Source organism: Gigantopelta aegis, chromosome 8, assembly GCF_016097555.1.
Source record: "Gigantopelta aegis isolate Gae_Host chromosome 8, Gae_host_genome, whole genome shotgun sequence".
NCBI classification, from domain to species: domain Eukaryota; kingdom Metazoa; phylum Mollusca; class Gastropoda; order Neomphalida; family Peltospiridae; genus Gigantopelta; species Gigantopelta aegis.
This window is the reverse complement of record NC_054706.1, coordinates 79,169,361-79,196,112: the sequence shown is the minus strand read 5'-3', so window position 1 is coordinate 79,196,112 and position 26,752 is coordinate 79,169,361. Positions and strand designations below refer to the sequence as shown.

General features: G+C 38.9%; 1 protein-coding gene across 6 annotated transcripts in view; it reads left to right on the top strand.

The window, feature by feature from the left end:
* LOC121379210 (tuberin-like) overlaps positions 1–26,752 on the top strand; it is a 74,170-nt gene that overhangs the window by 10,122 nt on the left and 37,296 nt on the right. For all 6 annotated transcript variants that reach the window (XM_041507710.1, XM_041507709.1, XM_041507714.1 and 3 more), the window contains 12 exons: positions 1,311–1,421; positions 1,798–1,877; positions 8,923–8,987; positions 10,376–10,508; positions 10,894–10,948; positions 11,384–11,509; positions 12,847–12,920; positions 13,802–13,928; positions 16,507–16,650; positions 18,492–18,635; positions 22,069–22,172; positions 24,430–24,511. In XM_041507710.1, coding sequence (XP_041363644.1) covers positions 1,311–1,421; positions 1,798–1,877; positions 8,923–8,987; positions 10,376–10,508; positions 10,894–10,948; positions 11,384–11,509; positions 12,847–12,920; positions 13,802–13,928; positions 16,507–16,650; positions 18,492–18,635; positions 22,069–22,172; positions 24,430–24,511 — 1,245 coding nt within the window. The remainder of the gene's footprint in view (positions 1–1,310; positions 1,422–1,797; positions 1,878–8,922; positions 8,988–10,375; positions 10,509–10,893; positions 10,949–11,383; positions 11,510–12,846; positions 12,921–13,801; positions 13,929–16,506; positions 16,651–18,491; positions 18,636–22,068; positions 22,173–24,429; positions 24,512–26,752) is intronic.

Genomic DNA, 26,752 nt, shown 5'->3' with positions numbered 1-26,752 from the left:
TCACAAACTGTAGTGCAGTCGACCTCTAAGACTACAAGTAGAAAATCACAAAATGTAGTTGTCCTCTAAGACTACAAGTAGAAAATCACAAAATGTAGTCGTCCTCTAAGACTACAAGTAGAAAATAACAAACTAGTGCAGTCGTCCTCTAAGACTACAATTAGAAAATCACAAAATGTAGTGTAGTCGTCCTCTAAGACTACAATTAGAAAATCACAAACTAGTGCAGTCGTCCTCTAAGACTACAAGTAGAAAATCACAAAATGTAGTGTAGTCGTCCTCTAAGACTACAATTAGAAAATCACAAAATGTAGTGCAGTCGTCCTCTATGACTACAAGTAGAAAATCACAAAATGTAGTGCAGTCATCCTCTATGACTACAAGTAGAAAATCCTCGTATTAGACTACAAGTAGAAAATCACAAAATGTAGTGCAGTCATCCTCTATGACTACAAGTAGAAAATCACAAAATGTAGTGCAGTCATCCTCTATGACTACAAGTAGAAAATCACAAAATGTAGTGCAGTTGTCCTCTTAGACTACAAGTAGAAAATCACAAAATGTAGTTGTCCTCTAAGACTACAAGTAGAAAATCACAAACTGTAGTGTAGTCGTCCTCTAAGACTACAAGTAGAAAATCACAAACTGTAGTGTAGTCGTCCTCTTAGACTACAAGTAGAAAATCACAAAATGTAGTGTAGTCGTCCTCTAAGACTACAAGTAGAAAATCACAAACTGTAGTGTAGTCGTCCTCTTAGACTACAAGTAGAAAATCACAAAATGTAGTGTAGTCGTCCTCTAAGACCAGAAGTAGAAAATCACAAACTGTAGTGTAGTTGTCCTCTAAGACTACAAGTAGAAAATCACAAAATGTAGTGTAGTCGTCCTCTAAGACCAGAAGTAGAAAATCACAAAATGTAGTGCAGTCGTCCTCTTAGACTACAAGTAGAAAATCACAAAATGTAGTGTAGTCGTCCTCTAAGACCAGAAGTAGAAAATCACAAACTGTAGTGTAGTCGTCCTCTTAGACTACAAGTAGAAAATCACAAAATGTAGTGCAGTCGTCCTCTAAGACCAGAAGTAAAAAATCACAAAATGTAGTCGTCCTCTAAGACTACAAGTAGAAAATCACAAAATGTAGTGCAGTCGTCCTCTTAGACTACAAGTAGAAAATCACAAAATGTAGTGCAGTCGTCCTCTTAGACTACAATTAGAAATTACAAATGTTTCACATTCACTATCAGATGATTAATGAATCAGTGTGCTCTAGTGGTGTCGTTAAACAAAACAAACGTTTGGTTGATTTTCAGAATGCCATGGAAGCGCTCTGGGCGGCTATATGCGATCTGCTACCTCCGCACGTTCCCGCCGAGAACCGCCATGTTGCTCTGCACTTCCTGCGCAGTCTACTCGAGGGACAGGTAATGGTGATTCCATTCTCAGAAACGTTAAATAAAATTATTTTAGTCAGGTTAGAGATGTTTGTCATTTTAAATAATACTACTTATTTATAGGCAACTTAAATAATATTTTATTCTGGATATAACAATATTGTATATATAGTGAGCTTAAAAATATTGTAAAAAACATTAAACAATTTATATTTAGTCAGGTTAATATATATTACATAATAGCTTGCTGTACATTTCCAAATTGTTGCCAGCAAACAGTAAGAAATACCTGCTACGTACAATAATTGTTTTTACCTGACAGACTGTAAAACATGTTTTTGTTTTTTATAGCAACAGTGAACTGTTTGTAATGTATAATTTAAGACACTTTGTTTTGTGTTACAAGTTGAACAACCTGGGAATCCTGCGAGGACATTTTTTCCGCGTCATACAGAAACTCACCTGCCCGGAAGATCTGCAAGACAAGTACACATCTATTATTAAACTAACTTAGTCTAATCCTATCTACTAAAATCTGCAAGACAAGTACACATATATTATTAAACTAACTTAGTCTAATCCTATCTACTAAGATCTGCAAGACAAGTACACATCTATTATTAAACTAACTTTGTCTCATCCTATCTACTAAGATCTGCAAGACAAGTACACATCTATTATTAAACTAACTTTGTCTCATCCTATCTACTAAGATCTGCAAGACAAGTACACATCTATTATTAAACTAACTTAGTCTGATCCTATCTACTAAGATCTGCAAGACAAGTACACATCTATTATTAAACTAACTTAGTCTGATCCTATCTACTAAGATCTGCAAGACAAGTACACATCTATTATTAAACTAACTTAGTCTGATCCTATCTACTAAGATCTGCAAGACAAGTACACATCTATTATTAAACTAACTTAGTCTGATCCTATCTACTAAGATCTGCAAGACAAGTACACATCTATTATTAAACTAACTTTGTCTTATCCTATCTACTAAGATCTGCAAGACAAGAACACATCTATTATTAAACTAACTTTGTCTAATCCTATCTACTAAGATCTGCAAGACAAGTACTGATCTATTTCTAAACTAACTTAGTCTAATCTTATCTACTAAGATATGCATTTTTATTGAATAAAATTGGAAATAGCATATTAACACCAGTATATACTTAAAGGTGCATGCCCTAGTTTCAGCCCGTAAAAAATGGACACTAAGTTTAGTTAATACACAAATCTACAACACACATTTATAACAGAGAGAAGCTAAAGTCTGATGTTTAAACAGGGAAATACCATCAAAAATAACTATAGCTTGTCTCATTAATCATTAAATCTTAGACGAACATGCGTTTTTAAATACTAGGGTATGTCACTTTAATGTAAATTTATAAATACTGTAAACCATAACAGAATCATAATGTTTCATATTCAAAACAATAATATTGTTAGCTACTTAAAAAGTAAAATAAAATTGCATTATTCTCATTTAATTTTGGTTTATCTGAATTCATACGACTTGGTGACATAAAATATGTTGACTTAAATCTGCATTCTTCTGTGTATTATTTATGATTAGCTACTTCAGTTGAAAACTTGATTCCATACACTTGTGTATTAAATTTTTGTTGTGGTATGTGCTATCCTTTCTATAGGTTGATGCATGTAAAAGATCCCTTGCTACTAATGGAAAAATGTATGTTTCCTCTCTGAATGTGTCAAAATGTGTCAAAATGACCATATGTTTGACATCCAATAGCGGATGATTAATAAATTAATGTGCTCTAGTGGTGTCATTAAAAAAAAAAAACTTTAAACTTTACATTTCTATAGACATTACCTGTCCTCAAACAAGTGCACCTCCCCCCCCACGCAAGTGGTCTGCTCCGAACATCCCAACAGCCAATGGGATGGCCTAAATTCTTGTACTGCATACTGCTCTCTAGTTCCGGTCACATGACTGTAACTTCCTTCTTTTTCTCTTCGCTAAAGGGTCTGGACGTCCTTTTGCTTGGCTCTGTTTGGAGTCAACTTTTTTATAAGACCTTTGGTTTTGTATTCGTGTTTGGGTGAAATGTTTTTCACCTTAATTTTCGTTAGCTTTCGTATGTCTTTCACATATTTCGCTTGACTTGCCAAGTGTTAATTACATGAAATGTTGTTATATCGCCGGTTGTCGTGTCGGATGCCATTTGCAAAATGGCGTCTTTATTTACCGGCTTTGTATTTGTGTTATGGTTTGTTTTTCTTTCTTTTCACAGATTGAAAAATTACTATTATCATATCTGATAATGTTCAGGCGACTAGTTCGAGCGTGTTACGCTGCAAGAAGTTAGTGCCGGCGGCGACCCACACGACTTATGTCCAGGTTGTCGTGTTCGTGTGGCCTCACTTCTAGATGCGACCTTTGTGCGGGCTTGTCTGATGTTGAGTTCGCGGCTTACCTGAAGGTGGTGTCAGCGAGGACCAAGAAGGTGGAATCTTCGAGGACCAAGAAGGTGGAATCTTCGCCTTCGATTGCCGACTCCGTGGCGGAAGTGTTATGTTCAATTCTACCGACCATGCTGGAAGAAACAATGGCGTCAATGGCGACCTTACCCAAACCGGCGGGTTCGGGGTCAGGTCCGGTTCCAGTCCCCTCTTCAGGGGGTGCGGCTTCTTCAGCTCCACCGATACCTAAGACTTCGGATGACAGGCCTGCGGTCTCTACGCAGCCCTCTAAGAAGCCGGCTCATTCAGATAGACGCTCCACGGATTCCAAGGCTCACCGATCTTCGGCGGGGAAGTCCTCTTCGGCGCATCGGAGCCGGGACCGTAGCCGTTCCACATGACCTGTATGGCTCCCTACGGGTTCCACAGATCGTCAGCGCCAACCGTCAGGGCTAGACGGGACCATCCACGGTCCGGTTAACCGGCGGCTTCCATTACGGTACATCGATTGACCTGTGCTCGAGTTCTACGAGACTTGGGTGATGAAGCACCTGCGGCATCTGTCATTGAAGAGCCCGACTCTACGGACCATATGACTATGAGGGATTGCTTGGCGGCCTCATATGACAATGAGGGATTTGTTGCCGTCCTTGCCACATCCAACGACGATGTGGTCATCCGTTCCTTGGTATCCACACGGGACCGCCCACAGTCCGGTTCTCCGGTATCTCCATCGGGCCATGACCAGAGCGACTGGCTTGTTCACGGGTGCTACGTGACTTTCTGATGATGTATCGGTTCTTGCGGTGCTGGAAGATCTGGATGCGGCGGACCACCTGTCACTGAGGGATTGTCTGGCTGTCATATCTGATATGCTACCGCCGCTGGCCCATCCACCTGTTTCAGCCAAGAAGGGTCCGGTTTCGATGATCGCCACGGAGGTTCCACCGGCAGATGTCGGCTTTCGATCGTTGGATGCCACAGGCCCCCGTCGGTTTACACGGCTACCAGTAACCGGCCCGTGCGGATCATTGTTCCAGCAAGCAGATGGAGCCTTGTAACGAACTGGAAGATTGCTGCGTCATCGGCTCACCGTTCGGTACCGTCGTCCCGTGATCGATCGAAGTGGTGCAGCGTCCAGGGTTACACCGGCTTCCGATTGCAGCCAGTAGATTGGATCGAAGTGCCTGTGCCAGGTTACTGACTGATTTTCCAGATGATGCGTCGGCACCTTCCGTTATAGAAGATCCGGACGCAGTGACCCACATGGCTGTGACTGATTGTCTCCCGTCTTCAACCTATCCTTCAACGGTGTGGCGCCGGCTTTGGATGACGCTGTTTCCGGCGGGACCAGACGAAAGAAGAGTCCACACCAGTCGGCAGCTGATTCGGCGTTCAGGATTTACACCGGCTCCTGACGGGACCGTCCACGGTCCGTGTTTCTGATTGCAGCCAGTACGTTGGATCGAAGTGCCTGTGCCAGGTTACTGACTGATTTTCCAGATGATGCGTCGGCACCTTCCGTTATAGAAGATCCGGACGCAGTGACCCACATGGCTGTGACTGATTGTCTCCCGTCTTCAACCTATCCTTCAACGGTGTGGCGCTGGCTTTGGATGACGCTGTTTCCGGCGGGACCAGACGTCTTCCTAGAACTTACAGATTGGCATGTCCTGTCGATGGCTTCAGTTCAGCGTACATGTACATGGCGACCATAACTCCTCATGTGCAGGATGCCAGAGGATATGCCTTGTTCCAGCCGTCGACTTTGATGTTGGTCTACCTTATATCTTCCGTGAAGTCGATGTGCACTACGATTGCACACTATCGTCAACCGACTTGCCTGAAGCGATCCATTCTCGACTTTCAGCACAAGCCGGTAATCTTGGCAGACCTGTGGTCTACATACGGCTCTTTGCCGTGAAGGGGTTCGACGTTACAAGCGTTCCGGGTTGGTGACGAAGACAGTCTACTGGTCCGGTCACTTGTGTTGAGATCCCGTGCACCGATGTTCGAGGAAGGTTCAGCGACATTCGGCAGATCGTTCTCTATATCCTGTGGCGATGCAAGACAGTCGCCACTTCCGCTGGTTCCGGAAGTTATCCAGTTGCCATCGCGTGGTACGGGGATCATTGTGGCTTATCAACTCACTGACGTTCACTGTTGTTACCGCCAGAGTTCGTGACTGATGCTGTCTAGATGGTCTCTGCTGCTGTTTCGCACCGGGTGGTGTGACGACCGTGGATTTTAACCGGTTGCTGTTTTGCGTTGCTTCACTTCCAGGTATATCGGGCATGTAGCGTAGCGAGTTGCTACGCTGTCTTGGCTCTTGCCTGTATCACGGGGTCGCTGTTTCCGATGTCTTGATTCCTGAATCACTCTATTACTGTTTCATGAAGTATCATTGCAAGAGTAATTTTGATGTCGGCGCAACATTTGACGCTTAGAGGTCGCGGTATCCAGTTTGTTTCTGAATCCATGCATTCAGTACAATAACGCAGATTTGCTGATCCGGTTACCAGTCGCCTTGCAGTCCAGTCCCTGTTGGTGGCTGTGGTTTCCAGATGAAGCCGATCTACACATCAGCCTGTTGGAGATGTTGGCAGTTACGTCATCCTTCATTGGCGAGAGATGCCGTCAGGCGCCTCTCTCATGGTAGCCACAGACAGTACCACCGCAGTGGCTTATATCAACCGTCGGGGCGGAACCCACTCCAGCAGTCTGCTGCAGTTGACTTATCGTCTCTACAAGCTGGTTGACGAGATTTCGTTGCAACTTCGGGCTCGCCATATTCCAGGGGTTTCCAATGTACTAGTCGACACACTGTCTCGGCCGTTGTCTCCACATCCGACGGAATGGATGCTCCATCCCGAAGCGTTTCGATGGGTATGCGACAGACTTTGCACACCAAACATCGATCCTTTCGCCACACGATTCAGCCATCAGCTGAGGGTTTACGTGTCTCCAGTGCCGGATCCCGAAGCTCTGGATCTCGACGCATTGGCCATCAGCTGGGAACAGATGGACGCATACGCTTTTCCTCCACCAATCCTCCTTCCAAGGGTGCTTCAGAGGTTTCAGCTGTACCACTGTCGCCTGTTACTCATTGCTCCGATGTGGCCATCCAGGATGTGGTATCCAGATCTAATACGTCTTGCCGATCCACATCCTTTATCGCTGCCAGACTGGGATCATCTGTTGCTGCATCCCACGTCAAGACTATACCATCCACATCAGCAGTTGTTCCAACTGCACGCGTGGACTGTATCTCCAAGAGTTTGAGGAAGAAAGGTATTTCTGCACAGATCATCTACTACTGCGGCTTACAACGTCAGATGGCTTTGTCTTCACTGATGGTGTGTCCGGCAAAAACTCAACCCTCGGACGATTCAAATACCTCGTCTTGCTGATTTTTTGCTGTATCTGCGGACCACTTTACGATTGAAGGGGTCTACCATCGCTGGGTACGTTTCGGTCATCGCTACTGTTCATGATGTCACTACTGGAATGAAGTTATCGGGTATTCCTGAGATCCATAAGATGATCAAAGGGTTTCGCCTTGAAGATCAAGTACACCGGTTTCGGCCACCAAGATGGGACCTGAATCTGGTGTTACGAGCGTTATCGACCGCACCTTATGAGCCGATCAAATCCTCTTCCCTGCAAGACTTGACGCGGAAGACAGTGTTTTTACTCGGTTTCGCCACAGCTGCCCGTGTCTCAGAACTCCATGCTCTTGATGTAGACTTGGTACGTTTTCACCGAGATCAGCGTGCAGTCAACTTGGGGTTACTCATGAACTTTGTTGCAAAGAATCAGTTACCAGACCAAGCGCCTCGTTCGTATGCTGTGCAGGCCTTCTCCTCTATCGTTGGTCCAGCGGACGTTGAGGACTTGGCGTTGTGCCCTGTTAGAGCCCTGCACCAGTACATCGAGAGGACCAGATCTTTTCGACAACATCGCAAAAGACTTTTCCTCTCCTGTAACCAGTCGGTTGAGGGATCTTACCAAGAACACGGTGGCCACCTGGATCCGGTCTTCTATCCTGACCACCTATCAGAAGGAGGGTTTACCTGCTCCGTCTGCTTCTAATCCGCATGAACTCCGTGCCTTGGCTGCCACGATGTCCCTGCACTGCAACACACCCATTCAGCACATTATCACTGGTTGGTTCTGGGCTACGGACTCCATCTTCGCCAACTATTATCTGAGGGATGTCTCCACAGAAGACGTTGAGGGGTTCCATCATCTGGGTTCGTTTGTTGCTGCACAGACTCTGTTGAATACAAGCCGTCCTTGTCGCCTTTGATGTCTGTCTGATTCTAGGCTGCATACCGAGATGTCCATCGAATCGACAGATGAGGATTGCTTAGACTTTTGTTCTTTTGCACAGTTCACGTACTGGTGCCGGAACTTTTGTCTCGATAACCTTTACACTTCATGTGGTTATTAGTTGTCGTTATTGAACTAACAGATCTTTGGTGTACTAGACAGAAAACACTCGGGGGTCTTGTTTTGTTCAATGTTCTGACGGATGCACCTCATTAGGTTGTCGCTTGTTATTGAAAAACTATAACACTTCAATACGTGAGGGTTACCTAACACCTGCATCCCTGGTGGCTACGACTTCCCACCCTGTCAGAACCAGCATGAGATGTGGCAGGTACGGCTCCCAGAATAGGGACCAGGAGGTTCTTCCACTAGTCAACCTCTTTCCGGTTGGGGAGTTATCACAAGCATCTACGGATCTCGGCACCCACCACCATCTGTTGAATGCTGCACTTGTTTGAGGACAGGTAATGTCTATAGAAATGGAGAAAACTTGGAGTGTTTTCTCTTTTATAGATACATTACCTGTCCTCCCCGCTTCCTGTTCTCCGTGCGATGCGCTCAGGGAAAAAGAAGGAAGTTACAGTCATGTGACCGGAACTAGAGAGCAGTATGCAGTACAAGAATTTAGGCCATCCCATTGGCTGTTGGGATGTTCGGACCAGACCACTTGCGTGGGGGGGGAGGTGCACTTGTTTGAGGACAGGTAATGTATCTATAAAAGAGAAAACACTCCAAGTTTTCTCCATTTTTGTAGGTTGGAAATGTTCAAGATACTTAGTGAGGACGGTAGAAATCTACTTGACTTCGAAGAAGAAACAGGTTGGTTTTTAGGGCCCTGTTTTATGGAGCGATCTTAGCACTAAAGTCACTGTAGTCCTTGAGGTTGTTATGTAATTAAAGGGGAGGACAAGTCAAATATGAGCCTTGTGTGTTGGAAATGTTCAAGATACTTAGTGAGGACGGAGGACAAGTCAAATATGAGCCTTGTGTGTTGGAAAGATGCATACCCGGACCACCAACACATACTGACACTTTAAGAAATAAAAAACGCGTAATTTTAGAATTAATAAAAAAAATTGATTATTCCTGCTAATTGGGGGCAGCCATTTTGTTTTGTTTTCATTAGGGTTAGTGATACAGTAAAGTACTCTTATAACGAATGGGAAGGGACCATGATAGTTAGTTCGTTATAGTAGTAATTTGTTGTACACATTTGCATAAGTTATTAAAGCCGCACACCCTAGTTCCATCCAGCGAAAATAAATTATAATTTTGTTAATCTACAAACCTGTAACACACTTAGATCACGTTTTTATCAAATGGAGTGAAAAAGCAGGTTTTATATCGATAAATACCATGGGAACCCCCATGTCCCAATTGCTTGAAATAATTTTGAAAGTTAGTATTCTGATGTCACCGGTAGAAGCACAACAATGCCTACGTCATGACAAATTTCACAGACTTGGGGTGCGTTCGTTTCACCTCTCCTGGACATGTTCCAACTGTTCTGTCCTGGTTGTATCCCCTCTCCAGATATCGTAAGACTTAGCAAAATTATTGGTTTTAAGGGTTTGTAACGTTTTGTATTGAGACACTTACTTGTCTGAACTTTATTGTTACTGAAAATGTTCACGAACTGTGAAGAAAAATCTCACAAATGAACAACAACAAATCGGATGTTGATTGCGCGAATCGTGCACGAGAAAACAAACCGAACCAAAATGATAACGGTCACGTGATATACCAACGTCTGTGACATTAAAAATAGATTGGACCTCGCTTGCTTAACGGTTTTTTCTCGACAACACGTTTTGTGAAAAAATGCAAAAAATGCATTTCGTGGTTTTACAAACATCAGGATTACCAAAAAGCACTTCAGGTGAATGGAAATGTGTATTCTAAATAATAAAATGTAAGTAAAGTGCAATTTTATTTGTGAAAAATGGGGTTTAATAGCGAAAAACAACGCCGTAATGGTTAACAAATAAACGTAACTAGGGTGTGTCCCTTTAATCTATAGGGAGCTAAAATGGGACTTTACGATCAGTTCATTCTCTACAGTAGTTTGTTCTGAGCGTGTTCAATATAAGTGTACTTTATTGTATATTCTGGTACTCCGTTGAAATAGGTTTTGACAAATGAATGAATAATGTTTAAAGTTCATCATTCTAATTATGCATGTAGGTGTAATCTGCTTACATTTTCAGGTTTATTTCTGTGTAACTGGATGCCAGATGTTATTGCTGCAGGTCAAATTCAAGAATTTCTCCATCTTCTCGTTCAAGTGATCAAGTTCAATGCAGCCTATTTAGATGAAGATGTCGTGGCCAGCTTAGTACAGTAAGACCACATTGTAGAACAGTACTAGTATTAAACTGACAAGTGAATTCTATTGTACAATTCCTTTTACACATTGTGGCCAAAATACTAACGTGTGAAATGTATTTAACTTTATAGTCTATAAAAATGCATTTATTCATTCTTTAAAGTAAGTTGAGTTGTTTTCATAATAAAGTTGTTTTTGTCTGTTCATTTGCTTTTATTATCCACATGTTAGTGCATGATGGATTCTTTTTGTACATACGCCAGAACTAAATACTGAATTCTATACATAGTTTGATAATGGTATGAAAATAGTCTACATAATTCTCATTACTTGCACATGGTACCTCATGCAGTTTTGTTTAAAAATTGTAATCACAAGAAGTATTTTTGTCATTTTCAGACAAACCTGCATGATTCCTAATGAAGCTAAATCTCAAGAAGAACGCAATTTAAAAGTATGTAGAGATTATTGCATGAATTAGTGTAGAGAAATTTATTAAAAGTTGTCAATAAATGTTTATCTAAGGCCAAACAAAATAAATTTCTGGTCTCTGGTCAGCGTGTGTCAATTTTGACCTTGCGCATCAATTTATTTTTTAATTTCCTGTGGTTTGACATTGATTTTTGTAGGAGTAACCTGTGGGTTGTACAGAATCCCCTGTGCTACTGTTTAGCAAATATTTAGTACCAAGGCAAAGGAGGGGACACCATGGCCATGGAGGAAGGACAAAGGCAAATGAGGAAGACTTAAAAAAACCTAAATATACCATCCTTTTCTGTGCTATCCATTCTTTTAAAAAAAAAGTAATTTTTTTTTAGTCTGTCAGCTGTAAAAACTTTGTTAAAATTTGAAATAAATTGCTGCTTTAATGAAGTCGTTTTCTATTCAGCATTGTCTTGAAGTCCTTGATGCTGTCGTTAGTTACAGTTATCTCCCTTCATCTTCCCTGCACCCGTTCATTGCTGCTCTGTGCCACATGGTAAACAAGCCCAAGTTCTGTGAAGAAAGCTGGGAGGTGAGATATCCTGTAATCTAATATTAGACTTCATACAGGGAAGTGGGTGGTATTTAGGTCAGTCGGCTGAGTGCTTGCTTGAGGTACTCGTGTCGCAGGATCGAACCACCTCAGTGGATCCATTCAGCTGATTGGGTTTTTTCTCATTCCAACCAGTGCACCATATCTGGACAAAGGCTGTGGTACGTGCTTTCCTGACTGTGGGAAAGTGCATATAAAAAATCCATTGCTGCATTAGGAAAAATGTAGTGGGTTTCCTCTAATGACCAATTGTTTAAGATCCATTAGCCAACGATTAATTAATCAATATGCTCTAGTGGTGTCTAACAAAACAAACATTTTGTTCACTATGTTAGTTTAACAGATCACTGTGCAATTCAAACAATTAAAATACTAGTTGGAAATCAGTTTTTAAAAGAACAATAATTGTTGCTAATCAGAATTTTATAAACAAAATGTTCTCTGCCGTACCAAATGTGATTAAAGGTAATGTCTGTGAATGTTTTGCAAATTTAGATAATAATTACAGTAATGATTACATTTTGCAAGTCAGTGAATTAAATATATGTTAAATCAGTTTTATTATTTCTTTGCACTATATTTCTTCAAGTTCATGTTTGATTTATACTATATTTATTACATATGTTCCAGTAATGATGAAATATTTTAGTTATTTTCATTATGTTACAGAAGTTATTTATTTTTATTTTGTAAACCGGCCTCGGTGGCGTCGTGGCAGACCATCGGTATACAGGCTGGTAGGTACTGGGTTCGAATCCCAGTCGAGGCATGGGATTTTTAATCCAGATATCGACTCCAAACCCTGAGTGAGTGCTCCGCAAGGCTCAATGGGTAGGTGTAAACCACTTGCACGACCAGTGATCCATAACTGGTTCAACAAAGGCCATGGTTTGTGCTATCCTGCCTGTGGGAAGTGCAAATAAAAGATCCCTTGCTGCTAATCGGAAGAGTAGCCCATGTAGTGGTGACAGCGGGTTTCCTCTCAAAATCTGTTTGGTCCTTAACCATATGTCTGACGCCATATAACCGTAAATAAAATGTGTTGAGAGCGTCATTAAATAAAACATTTCTTTCTTTCTTTTTTTTATTTTGTAAATTTAATTTTAGTGAAAAGAATATAACTTTTAACAGAATTATTTTAACAAATATTTAATTTCCACTAAATTTGTAACAGATGTTCCAACAGTAATAATATTAGTTTATTTTTAATATGTTATGGAAGTTATTTTATTTTGTAAATTTAGTGGAGAAAATTAGTTTTAAACAAAATTATTTAAATACAATATTTATAACAATGTTTTATTGCATTTTGTCAGCTGATGCGCAAGTTGTTGGGAACACATCTTGGTCATAGCAGTATCTACACTATGTGCTGTATGCTGCAAGACAGGTGAGAGTTGTACAGCCACACAGACATGCAGACACAGACACAGACACAGAGACATACAGACACACATACATGCAGACATAGACACACATACAGACGCACAGACATACAGACACAAACATACATATACACATACAGACACAGACACACATACAGACACGCAGACATACAGATACAAAGACATACAGACACACACAGACACACACATGTAGACATACAGATACACTGACAGACACATACAGACACACACAGACACACGTACAGACATACATACAGACTTGCAGACACACAGACATACAGACACACAGACATACATACAGACACAGACACGTATACACACAGACATACATACACACAGACATTCAGACATACAGACACACAGACATACAGACATTCAGACATAGAGGCACACAGACATACAGACATAGAGGCACACAGACATACAGACACACAGACACACAGACATACATACACACAGACACACATACAGACATACAGACATAGAGGCACACAGACATACAGACACAGCTTTACTTGTATTACATACTGTTTCATCTTCACTTTTTTACCAATTTGTTTGAATCCATGTAGAATCCTAACTGTATAATGTAACTGATGTAGGTCCTGTCATTTAATAATTATTACAATCTTAGTTAGAATTTAATCTTTTAAAACTAGTGTAATTGTTTCACATATTTTATGAAAACTTGCTATTAGTAGGTCACATGGTTAACATTTTACACATTTGTCACTCAGATATATGTTCCAGATGGTCATTGTGTTAAATCTGATTGATTGATGAAAGTACAGATGTGTGGTTTTTGTGATGTTTCATGCTGTATAACCGGCCACCATAAAGTAGATGTTTATTTCAATGTTTTCAGATGTCCACTGGTTAACCCGCTGCTTCTCCGAGGTGCCGTTTTCTTCATAGGAATGGCTCTCTGGGGTTCTCGACTTGTCACCTCTTTGAAACACACCCCTGCGTCCGTTCTTCCTTCATTCCTTCAGGTTTGTATATAACACATTTCACATTCCAACTAGGGTATACATTGCACTGTGTGGCATGTATGTGTAAAACATTTTGTTTTTAATCAACTGGAGTAGACTACTGTAAACCAAAAGAAAAAAAATGTCTTATGGATTTTGCATTGTTAGTGCCCAAACTCAAGCTATGAAATTGATATGCACACATTATTAGTGTGCTTAAGACAATGTAGTTTGTTTTGTCAAATTTACATGTACTTGGGTGTATTTTTGTGAACCCCCATCCCCCCCCCCCCCCCCACACACACACACATACCATTTGCCTACTAAACAACCACAGCATAAACAGTGATACTGATTAACCTAATCTGTTTTTCCTTATTTACACACAGTTCCAGCATAACATGTTTGGGTTTTTTTTCTTCTTTTTAAAAAAAATAAAGTTTGACCCCAGAAAACAAATATAGTCGTGCCAGAGTTGGGGCCCTGGTATCACTACTTTACAGTCATTTAATATGTTAAACATTGTACATAATTGAATAGTACGGATATAGATAGCACATTAATTGAACAGTAATAATAAACATAGATACATGTAAAACATAGTTTATAGTTTTATGGGGTTAACAGAGAAGCTAGAAATAATAAACATAGATACATGTAAAACATAGTTTATAGTTTTATGGGGTTAACAGAGAAGCTAGAAATAATAAACATAGATAGACATAGATACATGTAAGACATAGTTTATAGTTTTATGGGTTAACAGAGAAGCTAGTAATAATAGACATAGATACATGTAAGACATAGTTTATAGTTTTATGGGGTTAACAGAGAAGCTAGTAATAATAGACATAGATACATGTAAGACATAGTTTATAGTTTTATGGGGTTAACAGAGAAGCTAGTAATAATAGACATAGATACATGTAAGACATAGTTTATAGTTTTATGGGGTTAACACAGAAGCTAGTAATAATAGACATAGATACATGTAAGACATAGTTTATAGTTTTATGGGGTTAACACAGAAGCTAGTAATAATAGACATAGATACATGTAAGACATAGTTTATAGTTTTATGGGTTAACACAGAAGCTAGTAATAATAGACATAGATACATGTAAGACATAGTTTATAGTTTTATGGGTTAACACAGAAGCTAGTAATAATAGACATAGATACATGTAAGACATAGTTTATAGTTTTATGGGTTAACAGAGAAGCTAGTAATAATAGACATAGATACATGTAAGACATAGTTTATAGTTTTATGGGGTAAACAGAGAAGCTAGAAATGATAGAAATAAAGAGAAAAAAGGAGAGTAAGAAAGAAGAAAGAAATTTTGAAGTAAAGAAAAAGTAAATTAATTTAAAGAATAAATTTTGAAATAGAAAATATCATCATTATTATTATTATCATCACCACTACCATCATTACCATTACTATTACTGTATTATTATTTCACACGTATAGGGATAATGTATAACATATAATTCAACTTAAAATCAAAATATAATAGAATAGTAAAAGAAGATGGGAAGAAAATAGAATGCTTGGAAAGGTAAGACACATGTTGTGTATGGAAGAGAAGGAAAAACATTGAATTCCAGTGTAACATGACATTGATTTTCAAACAAAATATCAAGGCCTGTAATGATTGTTTTGCATTCTTGGCATTCACTTCAGATCCGATTAAATTTTCCTCTAAAATGTAAAGATTTAAGAGAAATTATTGTTGAGCAGAAGATACAATGATGGTTCAGTATGTCTTGTCTAGTTATTCATATTAAACATATATTAATATACAGGACTCAAAATAGTGGCCTGCGAAAAGAAGAAGGCAATCCAATTTTTAGACCTAGCAGATGAAATAAAAATTCCACTGCTAATACCACAAAACAAATTGCAGGTCTTTTTTCAAGAGAAAAGATTTACATATTAACTCATTTAGCTTAAGATTCTGTTATATTTTAATTCCATCTTGCTATGAAATACACCTCAGAGATGGTAATTTTTCACACACTATCCCCAAAACCAATAATGTCTTATTTTCAGCAGGCCATATTTTTGTTTCTTAGCAGACCATATTTCTTGTGACGTGCTGTTTTGAAAAGAGAACAGCAGGTCATATTTTACTTGATATTTCAAGCCCTGATATAGATTTAAGGATTGTCTGTTATTTCTTTTACGTTTATTGGGGTATGAACAAAAACAATCGTCCACAAACTGAATCAGTGAAGCCGTTCTCACATAAGTTTGCAGATTATTTTTTTGTTCATACCCAGATGAATGTAAAAGAAATAATAGATAACCTTATGATTAAATTAGAATCATACTTGCTAATAATAACACTAAAAGTTCATACTTTATTTTAAATTACTTTTGGTCGATAAACAGTAATGCTCAGTAAGACAACTTGCCCATATAACATGACGTCATCAGTTCACTGACGACTTAATTTTTAGGTTTATTGAGAATTGAACAAACTTCCATTGCTACGTCTGGACCAATGGAATGACGTTATGTTGTAATGAATGTAATGGATATTTAATTATTGTGTTATATCTTAAATAGATAATTGTTTTTGTTTGTTTCTAGGCACTGTCGACACAAAATGAAATAGTGGCATACGAGGTGGTCCTGTCAATTCAGCGACTTGTTAAAAAGTACGGGAAAGATGTCCACCATGTTACCTGGGAAATTATTCTTGATATTGTTGAAACTCTGCTAAAGCAACTGGAGGTAAAGATAACATCTGAAATATGAATTGAACTACTCTGTGTTCTTGTCAGAATTTCAAAAGGAAAGTGTTTGTGGTCTCAACCACTGCCCTATGTCTGGTATGTACTGTCCTGAGTCTGGTCTCAACCACTGCCCTATGTCTGGTATGTACTGTCCTGAGTGGTCTCAACCACTGCCCTATGTCTGGTATGTACTGTCCTGAATCTGGTCTCAACCACTGCTGTATGTCTGGTATGTACTGTCCTGAGGGAAAGATCCTTTGCCGCTTTATCAGTATGAGTAAGCTGTGTGGTGGAGGTGGGTGTGTTTTCTCATTCAATGTGATACACCAAATATTAACCTTAATTTAAAGCATGCTGGGATGTCATTAAGCAACACATTTTTCGCCTCCAATATTTATAAGAGGCCATGGAAAAGCTAATATGGGCCAATAGGAAATATAGTATGAATTTAATTACAATTATTTTATTTACTGTTTAAGCATGCATTGAGATGAATATTCATCCATAGTGTTAATTCCTTTTAAATGTAGGAAGCTGAAAAAAGTAGATAATAATATATCTGTTGAGCAGAGAGATGTATATTATAACTCGAAAGGTAGACGGAGATGGCAGCAGAAGATGTTGAAATCATTACCATCGGGCTACTAATACACGGTCTAAACATCGATGGGATTAACAATGAGTGACACAAAATCAATTTACATTAATTTCCTACAGTTGTTGTTTTTAATCAGCTGTAGCCTTGTACTACTAATACTAAACATCAATGGTTGAAACCAACACCAAATCAGTTTGATGAGGTGAGATGTTCACAGTTTTGTTGTTTTTAATCAGCTGTAGCCTTGTACTACTAATACTAAACATCAATGGTTGAAACCAACACCAAATCAGTTTGATGAGGTGAGATGTTCACAGTTTTGTTGTTTTTAATCACCTATAGCCTTGTACTACTAATACTAAACATCAGTGGTTGAAACCAACACCAAATCAGTTTGATGAGGTGAGATGTTCACAGTTTTGTTGTTTTTAATCAGCTGTAGCCTTGTACTACTAATACTAAACATCAATGGTTGAAACCAACACCAAATCAGTTTGATGAGGTGAGATGTTCACAGTTTTGTTGTTTTTAATCAGCTGTAGCCTTGTACTACTAATACTAAACATCAATGGTTGAAACCAACACCAAATCAGTTTGATGAGGTGAGATGTTCACAGTTTTGTTGTTTTTAATCACCTATAGCCTTGTACTACTAATACTAAACATCAGTGGTTGAAACCAACACCAAATCAGTTTGATGAGGTGAGATGTTCACAGTTTTGTTGTTTTTAATCAGCTGTAGCCTTGTACTACTAATACTAAACATCAATGGTTGAAACCAACACCAAATCAGTTTGATGAGGTGAGATGTTCACAGTTTTGTTGTTTTTAATCACCTATAGCCTTGTACTACTAATACTAAACATCAGTGGTTGAAACCAACACCAAATCAGTTTGATGAGGTGAGACATTCACAGTTTTGTTGTTTTTAATCAGCTGTAGCCTTGTACTACTAATACTAAACATTGACAGTTGAAACTGACACAAAATCAGTTTGATGATGTGAAACGTTGACACAGTTGTTGTGTTTGATCAGCTGCAGCCTTGTACTACTAATACTAAACATTGACAGTTAAAACCGACACAAAATCAGTTTAATGAGGTGTGACATTCACAAAGTTTTGTTGTTTTTGATCAGCTGCAGCCTTGTACTACTAATACTAAACATTGACAGTTGAAACCGACACAAAATCCGTTTGATGGTGTGAAACGTTGACACAGTTCTTGTTGTTTTTGAGCAGCTTCAGCCGAGCCGTGAGCCGCGGATGCAGGGCGAGGTGCATGACGTGTTGACGACTGTCGAGGAGCTGCATGAGCGCGGCCACTTCATGGGCTCCGTTGCTCGCTTCTTCAACCTCATCGAGATCTGCGTCAACAACAGATCGGTCAGTGCAAACTTACAAACTATTAAACCTGCTGGTGGCATCCTTTAAACACTTAAAGGGAAGTTCTCAATATGCAATTAGTTGCACCGATCAGTCGGTTCCAACTTATAAAGTCTATTAAAACCTGCTGGTGGCATCATTTAAACACTTAAAGGGGCATTTTCATTATGTGATTAGTCGCACCGACTTGTCACAAGCAGTCGAATCGTACTGTGAGAACACCTAAATCGGAATGACTTTAGTCTTATACAACAAGATTTTGTAGGGCCGACAAATTGCATACGACAAGTTGGTGCGACTAATCGCATAATAAGAATGCCACTTTAAACACTTAATTATATATGTTACAGTCCCCCCATACCACATAGATATTGACCTGTATTAAGTGGCCACTTTAAACACTTAATTATATATGTTACTGTCCCCCCATGCCATATAGATATTGACCTGTATTAAGTGGCCACTTTAAACACGTAAGCCTATATGTTACAGTCCCCCCATACCACATAGATATTGACCTGTATTAAGTGGCCACTTTAAACACTTAATTATATATGTTACTGTCCCCCCATGCCATATAGATATTGACCTGTATTAAGTGGCCACTTTAAACACGTAAGCCTATATGTTACAGTCCCCCCATACCACATAGATATTGACCTGTATTAAGTGGCCACCCATGCCATATAGATATTGACCTGTATTAAGTGGCCACTTTAAACACGTAAGCCTATATGTTACAGTCCCCCCATACCACATAGATATTGACCTGTATTAAGCCTATATGTTACAGTCCCCCCATACCACATAGATATTGACCTGTATTAAGTGGCCACTTTAAACACTTAATTATATATGTTACTGTCCCCCCATGCCATATAGATATTGACCTGTATTAAGTGGCCACTTAAAAAACATTAGGAGGCCTATATGTTACAGTCCCCCCATACCAAATAGATATTGACCTGTATTAAGCCTATATGTTACAGTCCCCCCATACCACATAGATATTGACCTGTATTAAGCTATATGTTACAGTCCCCCCATACCACATAGATATTGACCTGTATTAAGCCTATATGTTACAGTCCCCCCATACCACATAGATATTGACCTGTATTAAGCTATATGTTACAGTCCCCCCATACCACATAGATATTGACCTGTATTAAGCCTATATGTTACAGTCCCCCCATACCACATAGATATTGACCTGTATTAAGCCTATATGTTACAGTCCCCCCATACCACATAGATATTGACCTGTATTAAGCCTATATGTTACAGTCCCCCCATACCACATAGATATTGACCTGTATTAAGTGGCCACTTTAAACACGTAAGCCTATATGTTACAGTCCCCCCATACCAAATAGATATTGACCTGTATTAAGTGGCCACTTTAAACACTTAATTATATATGTTACAGAACCCCCATGCCACATAGATATTGACCTGTATTAAGCCTATATGTTACAGTCCCCCCATACCACATAGATATTGACCTGTATTAAGCCTATATGTTACAGTCCCCCCATACCAAATAGATATTGACCTGTATTAAGTGGCCACTTTAAACACTTAATTATATATGTTACAGTCCCCCCATACCACATAGATATTGACCTGTATTAAGTGGCCACTTTAAACACGTAAGCCTATATGTTACAGTCCCCCCATACCAAATAGATATTGACCTGTATTAAGTGGCCACTTTAAACACTTAATTATATATGTTACAGTCCCCCCATGCCACATAGATATTGACCTGTATTAAGCCTATATGTTACAGTCCCCCCATACCACATAGATATTGACCTGTATTAAGCCTATATGTTACAGTCCCCCCATACCACATAGATATTGACCTGTATTAAGCCTATATGTTACAGTCCCCCCATACCACATAGATATTGACCTGTATTAAGCCTATATGTTACAGTCCCCCCATACCACATAGATATTGACCTGTATTAAGTGGCCACTTTAAACACTTAATTATATATGTTACAGTCCCCCCATGCCACATAGATATTTACCTGTATTAAGCCTATATGTTACAGTCCCCCCATGCCATATAGATATTGACCTGTATTAAGTGGCCACTTTAAACACGTAAGCCTATATGTTACAGTCCCCCCATACCATAGAGATATTGACCTGTATTAAGTGGCCACTTTAAACACGTAAGCCTATATGTTACAGTCCCCCCATACCACATAGATATTGACCTGTATTAAGCTATATGTTACAGTCCCCCCATGCCACATAGATATTGACCTGTATTAAGCCTATATGTTACAGTCCCCCCATACCACATAGATATTGACCTGTATTAAGCCTATATGTTACAGTCCCCCCATACCACATAGATATTGACCTGTATTAAGCCTATATGTTACAGTCCCCCCATACCACATAGATATTGACCTGTATTAAGTGGCCACTTTAAACACTTAATTATATATGTTACAGTCCCCCCATGCCACATAGATATTGACCTGTATTAAGCCTATATGTTACAGTCCCCCCATGCCATATAGATATTGACCTGTATTAAGTGGCCACTTTAAACACGTAAGCCTATATGTTACAGTCCCCCCATACCATAGAGATATTGACCTGTATTAAGTGGCCACTTTAAACACGTAAGCCTATATGTTACAGTCCCCCCATACCACATAGATATTGACCTGTATTAAGTGGCCACTTTAAACACTTAATTATATATGTTACAGTCCCCCCATACCACATAGATATTGACCTGTATTAAGTGGCCACTTTAAACACTTAATTATATATGTTACAGTCCCCCCATACCACATAGATATTGACCTGTATTAAGTGGCCACTTTAAACACTTAATTATATATGTTACAGTCCCCCCATACCACATAGATATTGACCTGTATTAAGTGGCCACTTTAAACACTTAATTATATATGTTACAGTCCCCCCATACCACATAGATATTGACCTGTATTAAGTGGCCACTTTAAACACTTAATTATATATGTTACAGTCCCCCCATGCCATATAGATATTGACCTGTATTAAGTGGCCACTTGTTTTTAAAGGCTACATTTTGATAGTTCTTTATGTGGCTGTATTAACACCGGTTTAACTGTAATTTAGTATTATAGTTTGTTTGCTTTGATTAAATATTGTTTCACAAGATATTTTTCCACAACCACATGAGTCGTAATAAAGTACTAGTTGCAGTCATTCGGCACCACATTTATTACATTTGGCAATATCAAATAATTTAATTTAGACAATTAAAATATCTTGATACCATAAGAGGTAACCGATGTTAAAACAAAGGGGTGTATCTCACTCACCAGCATTAGAATGTAATTCAAAAGAATAGCAGTATCTCCAATCTAATAGCTATGAAACGACATGTTTAATGTTACTATTTTATTACATTTAGGAGAAATCTGTGTCGATGTTGATCGATTATCATGCACAGTCGATCCACCCAGGAAAAGAAAACTGGATCCAGAATCTGAGTGCGATTTTAGATAAATACTTCAGGTGAGGTCTAGTTGTAGGAGGTGAAGTTCAGGTGAGGTCTAGTTGTAGGAGGTGAAGTTCAGGTGAGGTCTAGTTGTAGGAGGTGTAGTTCAGGTGAGGTCTAGTTGTAGGAGGTGAAGTTCAGGTGAGGTCTAGTTGTAGGAGGTGAAGTTCAGGTGAGGTCTAGTTGTAGGAGGTGTAGTTCAGGTGAGGTCTAGTTGTAGGAGGTGTAGTTCAGGTGAGTCTAGTTGTAGGAGGTGAAGTTCAGGTGAGGTCTAGTTGTAGGAGGTGAAGTTCAGGTGAGGTCTAGTTGTAGGAGGTGAAGTTCAGGTGAGGTCTAGTTGTAGGAGGTCTAGTTGTAGGTGTAGTTCAGGTGAGATCTAGTTGTAGGAGGTGAAGTTCAGGGGAGGTCTAGTTGTAGGAGGTGAAGTTCAGGTGAGGTCTAGTTGTAGGAGGTGAAGTTCAGGTGAGGTCTAGTTGTAGGAAGTGAAGTTCTGGTGAGGTCTAGTTGTAGGAGGTGTAGTTCAGGTGAGGTTAGTTGTAGGAGGTGAAATTCAGATGAGGTCTAGTTGTAGAGGTGTAGTTCAGGTGAGGTCTAGTTGTAGGAGGTGAGGTCTAGTTGTAGGAGGTGAAGTTCAGGTGAGGTCTAGTTGTAGGAGGTGAAGTTCAGGTGAGGTCTAGTTGTAGGAGGTGTAGTTCAGATGAGGTCTAGTTGTAGGAGGTGTAGTTCAGGTGAGGTTAGTTGTAGGAGGTGAAGTTCAGGTGAGGTCTAGTTGTAGGAGGTGAGTTTCAGGTGTGGTCTAGTTGTAGGAGGTGAGGTCTAGTTGTAGGAGGTGAAATTCAGGTGAGGTCTAGTTGTAGGAGGTGAGGTCTAGTTGTAGGAGGTGTAGTTCAGGTGAGGTCTAGTTGTAGGAGGTGTAGTTCAGGTGAGGTCTAGTTGTAGTAGGTGAAGTTCAGGTGAGGTCTAGTTGTAGGAGGTGAAGTTCAGGTGAGGTCTAGTTGTAGGAGGTGTAGTTCAGGTGAGGTCTAGTTGTAGGAGGTGAGGTCTAGTTGTAGTAGGTGAAGTTCATGTGAGGTCTAGTTGTAGGAGGTGAAGTTCAGGTGAGGTCTAGTTGTAGGAGGTGAAGTTCAGGTGAGGTCTAGTTGTAGGAGGTTAAGTAGTTCTACAGTATACTACTAGAAATAGACTAGAAGGACATGTAATGTTTTAAAACTGCAAATAATCAAGCCCAAAATTAATTCAACATTTCCTCGGATAACAAAATAGCAACGGTCAAAATGATCACATTTGATTATATACAGTCAGACCTCGTTACAACGACCATGTTTGTGCCTGGGTCACTTTGTCGTTATATTGAAATTGTTATAAAAATTTGATTTATTTCATGACACCACTAGAGGACATTGATTTATTAATCGTCAGCTATTGGGTGTCAGTAGTAGCAAGGAATATTTTATATGCACCATCCCATAGACAGGATATCACATACCACATAATTTAATATACCAGTCGTGGTGCGCTGGCTGGAATGAGAAACAGCCGAATGGGCTATTAAGTATATTATATATTAAGTATATTATTATCAAAGCGCATTAACTGACAATCTAATCGATTGGTACCTTGGTACGTACTTTGTTTACAAAAACCATAAAAACCAGTAGAATTGATTATTCGAAGTTAATCCTTTAATTGAATGAGACTAGACACTTATTTTCAAAAGCAGTACATGTCTACAGATCTAGCCGACATAGGTAACTCGGACAACATGTGACACTTTCGGCGTGCGACGAGATCAAGGATACCAAATGGCTGTGTATACTGCCAACGTACTATGGCATCTATGATTATGTAATGTCATTGTAAAGAGGTGTTTTTAGACGTCAGATGCACATTTGTTCCTAATTTGCTCTGTCGGTGTCGGAAGGTGTGAATTTTGGTATAATGAACAGAATAACATTGATGTACATTTGTTCACAACAATTTGTGGTCGGATGGTGTAAATGTCGTATTGAGATGAACAAAGATGGATGAAACTATCAGTGACATTGAATATGGTTATTGTATGTGAGATATTTAATTATGTGGACTTTCTGTTTTGTTTTTCATTTTTTAATGAACTCGTTGTTGGGTCTTATAACCTCTCTGAAGTGCATTTTCAAGGGTTGTATTTGCACATGTAAGTCTCACCTAGATCCACTCCGGCAAATGTATAATATGTATTGTATTTGATAAATGTTATAATTATGATGTTGATCTTTATAATCATCTGTATTACAGACAGGAAACGAGGACTGAAATCAGGAAGAAGTCTCTGAACGTGTTGTCGTTCATACTGAGTATAAACAAACATGTTTATGAGGTAACATACAAAGGTTTCTTATTGAATCAGGATCTGTGTCTTGTTTACTCATAATTATTGTTGCAACCTATTCTTAACAACTAGTATATTAACCTTCTGACTACTGCAGGCGAAATATCTCACCCGATGTCACACCAGTGTCTTGTTTACTCATAATTATTGTTGCAACCTATTCTTAACAACTAGTATATTAACCTTCTGACTACTGCAGGCGAAATATCTCACCCGATGTCACACCAGTGTCTTGTTTACTCATAATTATTGTTGCAACCTATTCTTAACAACTAGTATATTAACCTTCTGACTACTGCAGGCGAAATATCTCACCCGATGTCACACCAGTGTCTTGTTTACTCATAATTATTGTTGCAACCTATTCTTAACAACTAGTATATTAACCTTCTGACTAATGCAGGCGAGATATCTTGCCCGATGTTGTGCCAGTCAACATACTGTCACCAATTCATATTTCCTACCATTTTGCACACGGCACTCACCGGTAATACAAATATCAGACAGGAAATAGATTGACTGACAGTAAGGCAGCTGTAGTTTTTTGGTTTTCAATGAAAAATACCTTGCAATTTGTAGTTCCAAAAGTGATTTTCAGCTAGTATTTTCGCTTGACAACAATGGCGGCATGTCATGGTAATTTTCAGGGATTGATAGCTGATTGTGACAGCTAATTTGATAATACATTTGATTGTTTTACCAACAACAAAAATCACTAAATATTGGAATATGAATCTTAGTTTGTTTTTAAAAAACATTCTGGTCAGAAAGCCACTGTTAATGAATAATGGACGTAAATACTGGATAGCTGGCCACAAATGCCTATAAATAAACGTGACTTTTTCGATTTTTTGCCGAATTTTATTCGACATTAACTGGTCTAAAATACCATTCAAATTTGAAAAACACACAAAAATAATACTTAACGATTCAAATATGAACTTTATTTTATGTATTTATAAAACATTTAAGTGAATATATGTGAGTAAAAATTATAAACTTTTTTATCAAACATTAATCCAGTAGTCTAAAGGTTAAAGGCTGAAGAATATATTGCCCTTTCTCTGGGAAAGTGCAAATACACTTGCTGTTAACGAAGACTTAAATTGTTCCAACCAGTGCTTCACAACTAGTCTATTACATGAGAATAACACAATCTCCCCCCCCACCCCCAAAAAAAAACAAAAAACAAAACAAAAACAACCCACACACACACAAAAAACCCAACAAAATTATTAACTATTTTAAATTGTATCTCTGCATAACACAGCTGAAGGAAGTTTTGACCAGGTTAGTTATTTAATTTATAGACTAGAGGATTCCTTCCATTGATGATTGTGATTGTATGATCTACAGTTTTGGATCTGTGATATTATTTTAGTTTTTCTTACAGTTCCATTTAAAGGAGAATGTTATTTTCTTACATGTAAGGGATGACCCATTGTAGATCAATATCTTCTTCATCATATGTAATATATCAATTCTCAGACTTGTCATTGGTTGTTCCAAAGTCATGACCCATGTAAGGGATGACCCATTGTAGATCAATATCTTCTTCATCATATGTAATATATCCATTCTCAGACTTGTCATTGGTTGTTCCAAAGTCATGACCCATGTAAGGGATGACCCATTGTAGATCAATATCTTCTTCATCATATGTAATATATCAATTCTCAGACTTGTCATTGGTTGTTCCAAAGTCATGACCCATGTAAGGGATGACCCATTGTAGATCAATATCTTCTTCATCATATGTAATATATCAATTCTCAGACTTGTCATTGGTTGTTCCAAAGTCATGACCCATGTAAGGGATGACCCATTGTAGATCAATATCTTCTTCATCATATGTAATATATCAATTCTCAGACTTGTCATTGGTTGTTCCAAAGTCATGACCCATGTAAGGGATGACCCATTGTAGATCAATATCTTCTTCATTACATGTAATATATCAATTCTCAGACTTGGGATTGGTTGTTCCAAAGTCATGACCCATGTAAGGGATGACCCATTGTAGATCAATATCTTCTTCATCATATGTAATATATCAATTCTCAGACTTGGGATTGGTTGTTCCAAAGTCATGACCCATGTAAGGGATGACCCATTGTAGATCAATATCTTCTTCATCATATGTAATATATCAATTCTCAGACTTGGGATTGGTTGTTCCAAAGTCATGACCCATGTAAGGGATGACCCATTGTAGATCAATATCTTCTT